This window comes from Rosa rugosa, chromosome 2 (genome assembly GCF_958449725.1).
Source record: "Rosa rugosa chromosome 2, drRosRugo1.1, whole genome shotgun sequence".
NCBI classification, from domain to species: Eukaryota; Viridiplantae; Streptophyta; class Magnoliopsida; order Rosales; family Rosaceae; genus Rosa; species Rosa rugosa.
In genome coordinates, this window is record NC_084821.1 from 38,716,587 (window position 1) to 38,723,351 (window position 6,765).

The window sequence follows — 6,765 nt, forward strand, 5'->3', positions numbered from 1 at the left end:
GAATATTTGCTTGCTGAACAGTAGCCTCCGAAAAAAGGATAAGATCATCAGCAAAAAACATATGGGATACATAAGGTCCAGCTCTAGACGAATGTATAGGTCTCCATTGCCCCACATCAATAGTAGAATTAATAAGGTGTGAAAGCTTTTCCATGCACAAAACAAAAATATAAGGAGATAGAGGGTCGCCTTGCCTAATTCCTCTGCCGCCAACAAAGTTTTCAGTCAGTTCACCATTGACAATGACTTGATAACTAGCAGTGGTGATACAACTCATAATCAGCTTTACAATCTTCAAGGGAAGTTGTAGTTCACACAACACTTGTTCAATGAATTGCCAGTTTAACTTATCATAAGCTTTAGATAAGTCAATCTTCCACGCCAAGAACCCCATCTGTCCCTTAGTATTCCTGCATTTATGAATAATTTCCTGTGCAATCACAATGTTATCTGAAATATGCCTGCCAGGTACAAAGCTTACCTGGTTGGGGCTTATCCATCTATTCAACAATGGTCTAATTCTTTGCACTAAAATTTTTGAAATAACTTTATAGATAGTGCAACAAAGACTAATTGGTCTAAATAAATGCATATGTTGTGGCCCTTGAGTTTTAGGAACAAGGGTTATCAAAGTATGATTTAATCCAGGAGGTACCTCACCAGTAGTAAATGCAGCTTTAACAATATTGAAGATGTCCCTTGAGCATAAGTTCCAATGTTTTTGGAAGAAAAGAGCAGGGAAGCCATCAAAACCAGGGGCTTTTAGACTACCAATCTTGAAGACAGAATTATGAACATCAGCAATAGTAATAGGTCTATCCATCCTCTGAAGTTCGTTGGCATTGATATCAGGAAAAAGAATGGGACTGTGGAACCTCAGGTCAGGTCTTTCTTCAGCTGCAAATAATTGTTGAAAAATTCCTTGGCTGTAACTTTCATAGTGGCAGGATCATTTGACCAAATCCCCTCAGAATTGAATAAACCATCAATTTTATTCCTCCTCCTCCTAACCATGGTAGTTAAGTGAAATGCAGATGGCTATATTTCCTTCTCTATAATCATGTTTTTGGCACATTTTGGCTATCCAATGCAGAAATTTGCAGTCAAACTCATGAAGTTATATAAGGGGTGTGCATTAATTTGCTCACATCTTCAGGAAGGAGGACATGCCTAAGAGGGAAAGGAGTGAAAGAACTATTGGGCTGTTGTCTTAATGGGTTACTTAAACGGGCTGCCTATCTCAATCTAGTTTACCGGGTCAACCCATCCTCTGAACGGGTCCTTACACCCAAAAAGAAAAAGACAGAGGGCAAGTCCGTAATTTTAGGTTCTATCCGGGAACAAACAGAGACATAAAACCAGCTCGGAGTCAAACTCAAAGTCAGTGTTACGGCAAACACAAACTCCAAACGACACCGTTTTTCCGACAGCCACCGCCGCCTTTCAATGACGGAAAACCAACTACCGGAAGACATCATAGTCTCCGACATCCTGGTCAAACTCCCCATCAAATCCTTAATCCGCTGCACTTGCGTCTCGAAACGGTGGCGTTTCATAATCTCCGACCCCCAATTCGCCAAATCTCACTTCCAACTAGCTCGCCGCCACCACACCTTGACCCGCCGCCTCCTCCTCTACTGCTCCCCCTCCCAAGTCGAATCCCTTGACTTGGAAACGACGCCGTCTCCGTCTTCTCCGATTCGCAACCTCACCTGTAAACTAAACAACCAACCCGAATCGATCAAGCTCCTCGGCTCCTGCAACGGCCTGGTATGCGTCTGTACGGATCCCACTTTGAGCAGTTGTGATCTCTTCATCTGGAACCCATCAACTGGTTTCTTCCGTAATCTACCGTACCCATGTTTTTCCTCGGCGACCCACACTGTTCTGTACGGCGGGTTCGGGTACTTGTCGGCCACGGACGACTACAAGGTCGTGGTGGCGGCGGCGGACAATGTGTTTGAGTACGGCGATAATGTGGTGGAGGTGAAGGTGTTGTCATGGAGAACAGGGGTTTGGAGAAAGATTGAAGTGCACCCTTTGTTGTGTTATACGTTGTACCCGGCGGCGGTTGTGGTGGGGGAGACGCTTCATTGGTTTCGGAACGATCGTTGGTTAGGGTCGGCGATTATTGGTTTTGATTTGGACAAGGAGGAGTTTAGGGAGATGCCGCCGCCGCCGCCGGGTTTTTGGCAGAGATATGATAGAGATTATGTTGGGTGTGTGGGTTGTTGGGGAGGAAGGCTACATGTGTTTCGATATACGGCTCGTGTTTGTGATGTTATGGAGTTATGGGTTAGGGGTGAGAATGGTGATGGTGAGTCGTGGACCGAGGTGTTCAAGTTGAAAATAACCGATGAGCCTCGGAAGGCTGTGTTTCTGCGGCCGTTTTTGGCTGTGGGAAGTAGTGCAGTTGTGGCGAAAGTGACTAGGAACTCGACGATGGAGATGGTGAGGATTGAACCTAGAGATGAGGAACCGATTGTAGATATGTTTAAGAGGGGGGTTGAACCGGCAATGATTCTATATGAAGAGAGCCTGCACCGGCTTCCTGGTTGTGGTGCCGTGGAAGAAGAGAAGGTGGAAGAGATTCAAACCCCAATATTTGGTGCTCTGTTCTGGATTACTGATCACTGGTACTCTATTCTGGCTTTGGTTGGTTTTCTTATTTCTCTGTGCTATATACCTGTAAAATGATTACAAATGTTTTTCGATTTCAATTATAAATGCTTTGAATTTACTCTGTCATGTTTGCGTACAAGTATAGAATGAAACAGCAATTGTTATGAAATTTTAGATTATGTTCATGCTTTCAATTTTCCATGGGATTGGAGAGATGAGCATCTTGAATGTTGTCACTTGGAACTTAGGAGGTAGTTGGAACTCAAGAGATGTGACTAACATGAACAGCTACACCAAATCTCCATCGATATCTGTTGATTACAAGCGAAACATTACTATGTGAAACCCCAATTAAGCATTTAACAATGACAAAAGGAAGATTGTGTTGTAGTATATATGACTCATGTTGTAGTATGTATGAGTCATAGTATAAATGTCTATATCATGTAATAAGTACTTGAGTGTATAGATAGGTACTTGAGTGTATAAACATAGGTACTTGAGTGTATGAAGACTTGTGTGACATGCTTTATACCAAGAGGCAACAAGCATGGCAGATTTCATCATTGAATGCAAGTATGTGGAGCTGCAGCCCTCAATCAACAAGAGAAGATTGTTACCAAATTGAGTTTCTCTTAGAGCTTTCACACTAGCTATGTATTCCTATAAATACACTCCTTTGTGAGAAGAATAATACACATGAATTCTCATTCTCTCTGAATCGAAACTCTCTCTCTCTCTCTGTCAATTTTGATTATCCTTAAACACGTTATCAGCACGAAGTTGCTCTAGAATTAGAATCGAAAATTGACAAGAGTAGAGTTCATCATCAATCGAAGTCATTTTTCCAAACCTACAAAAAACCTCCAAAACCTAGCTCATATCAAAGCCATTGATCCCAGAAGCCCAGAACCGGCCTTAGAATCGCCGGAACCGGCCGGAAAAGGCCTGAACCGGCCGCCGGAATTTTTGAACAGAACCAGACCGCTGCCAAGTGCTGCCGAGCAGCTGCGCAGCAGCTGCCGAGAAGCTGCGCAGCAGCTGCCGAGACCCTGCGCAGCAGCTGCCGAGCGACCTGCGCAGCAGCTGCCGAGAAGCTGCGCAGCAGCTGCCGAGTCACCTGCCAAACACTTTTAAGTGATTTTCCTGTGCAGATCAGCCTGTTTGCACGCCCCGAAACATCTTGATAGGGACCTCAGATCAAAATCTTTCCTTCATCAAAGTTGTTCGTCTATGTCTCTTCTATCTGACCTCCAAATTGTAGCCCTGTTGGAGTAGTTTTGAGACCTGTACACCATTCGAAGTGGGAGCTGTTCAGCACGCTCGTTCCTGTGCAGATCAGCCTGTTTGCACACCCTGAAACATCTTGTTCAGCACCTTTAATCAAAATACTTTCTTCATCAAAGTTCTTCATATATGTCTTTTCTATCTGACTTCAAAATTTCAGCCCTGTTGAAGTCGTTTTAAGACATGTACACCATTCAAAGTGGGAGCTATTCAGTATGATCGTTCCTGTGCAGATCAACCTGCTTGCACGCCGATAAACGTCCTTTTCGGGACATCTAATCAAAATCATTTCTTCATCAAAGTTGTTAATCTCTGTCTCTTATATCTTATCTCCAAATTTCAGCCCTGTTGGAGCAGTTTTGAGACCTGTATAACATTTGAAGTGCGATTTGTTCAGAAGCAAATTTGCTCCGAATTTCAACAAGTAAGTTTTAAAGATTAAAGTTCCTGTTTTGAGTTTGTATTCATTTTTCTCTTCTTTTCAGGGACTTGTAATCAAAAAGCAGGAATTGTGGGATTCACTCTAAACGAACTAAGAGTGTTCGTAAATCAATGAACTAAGAGTGTTCATAATAATCGGACTAAGAGCGTCCGGAAAACATCAATTTATGGACTAAAAGTGGAATCGTGGGGATTCACTCTAAACGAACTAAGAGTGTTCGTAAATCAATGAACTAAGAGTGTTCATAATAATCGGACTAAGAGCGTCCGCAAAACATCAATTTATGGACTAAAAGTGGAATCGTGGGGATTCACTCTAAACGAACTAAGAGTGTTCGTAAATCAATGAACTAAGAGTGTTCATAATAATCGGACTAAGAGCATCCGCAAACATCATTGTTTTCATCTAAATCCAAATATTCTTGGAAATTGATTTCTTGGTAGCATAGCTCAGAAATCTTATTATTTTAGTTTTCGTGGAAGTTTAAACTCCGAAACTAATATATCTTATCTTCCTATTGTTCAGGATGTCGAATGAACCTAGACTCGACTTTCCAATGCTTGACTCAACAGGCTCGGAATACCATGGCTGGGTAACCAACGTTGAGAACCATCTCACTACGAGAGGGATATTGCCCATAATACAGGCACCTAACCAGGGCCTTGTGTTCCAACGAACACCCACAAAGCATGCTGCTCAAGTAATTATCTTGATGTGATACCATATGGATCAATTGAAGCATTGGTTCAAGCAATGCCATGCAAGTACCCAACTAGCTGCAAGCTACAAGGAGTATAGGCAATTGAGAGAGCAAGAAATCAATCTTGCTGAAGATGAAGATATCAATCTTGCTGAAGATGAAGATGGTGAAGATATCACTCTCACCACTGAGGACTTCAAAGCTGTAAAGAGCACGAGGATGCCGCAGACTTTGATTAGAATAGTCCTTTTCTATTTTCCAATAAAACGGCAAATGTGCCTTAGTCAACAAATGACAATTGTATTGACTCTTTCTCATGTGGCGTACCCAATGAAGTATGATGTCTAGGAAAGTAATTGAGATCGGGGTATTTAAGCGAGCCTCGCTCCACCAACATCTCTCTACTTCCCTGGTCATATTTCATTGGAATTACCAAACGGATTGGCAATTACAATTTGTATAAGTTTGATTTTATTTTGGAATAGATTTTGGAAACTTTGATGTAATCATTGGCTATTAATAAAGTGTCGCATTATTATTCAAATGTCATGGACATGTGTTAATTTCCGAACTTTATTACTTGAAAGATATAAGAGCCAATGATTTTCATGTGAAAACACATTGTAAGAATGGACAAGAGTTCCTTTGCATCGCCTCTAATGACTACGGACATAAACGAGTATTAGAGAAACTTATGTGTCGCTCTAGTGGGTTGCATGCAACCACTATTCGAGTCATTGAATCAAACCATGTCATAAGAGATGACTTATGGGATTCTGACACATATAGGCTTTGGCAAGACCGTTTGGGATATCCAGGTCGTGATATGATGTTCCGTATATTAAAGACTTCACGGACATCCATTCCTCAAAAACGAAAAGAAGTATGAACCAAAGATTGGTCCAAAGAGTTACTTCGTTTTGCAAAGCTTGCTCTTTAGCAAAGATAGGATCGAGACCATCCTATGCAAAGGACACTAAAGAAAATATACCATTCTTACAATTAATCCAAGGTGATATTTATGGACCTATTCAACCAACTTGCGGACGTTTGAATATCTCATGATGTTGGTTGACACGCAAACACACTAATCACGTGTTGTGCCATTGTCCATCTATAAAAGCTACGTATGCTATACTCCTAGCACAAATCATATGACAATGGGCTCACCCCCCAGATTCATCCTTCAGTCAAATAGATTTGACTATGCTAGAGAGTTTACATCGAAGACTTTCGATGGTTATTGCAAAGGGACTGATGTTAGACATCACATTCCCATATACACGCCCAAAAGGTCTCGCGGACATAACTACGATGGTAGTTCAGATATTGGTGATACGCACCAATCTTCTTATATCCGCTTGGGGAGATGCAATATCGCATACAACTATGCTAATTTCTCTATGACCTACCGCCACTCAATGTATATCTGCGTTACAGCTAGTGACTGGGTACAAATATTTTGTACTTACACACATTCGAGTGAGCCATTTATGTGCCAATTGCGCTGCCACAGCGCCTATGGTAGGTCCTTACCAATAAGTGAGCAACTTAGTTGGATTTGAGACTCCAACAATCGTTCGCCACTTAATGCCCTTGCAAGGCGATCTCCTTTCCGTTTGATTTACGGATGTCACTTTGATGAGACAGTCTTCCCATCGTTAGGGGGAGATAAGAAACTCGAATGTTCAGCAGGAACGACAGGAATTGTCGT

At 41.9% G+C, this 6,765-nt stretch overlaps 1 protein-coding gene across 1 annotated transcript; it reads left to right on the plus strand.

The window, feature by feature from the left end:
* The first annotated feature begins 1,446 nt into the window (after window positions 1-1,446).
* LOC133730718 (F-box protein CPR1-like) lies at window positions 1,447-2,965 on the plus strand. The gene is made up of 2 exons (XM_062158258.1): window positions 1,447-2,655; window positions 2,798-2,965. Exons 1-2 carry the CDS (start codon window positions 1,447-1,449, stop codon window positions 2,963-2,965), a joined length of 1,377 nt encoding a protein of 458 aa, XP_062014242.1.
* Window positions 2,966-6,765: the final 3,800 nt, after the last annotated feature.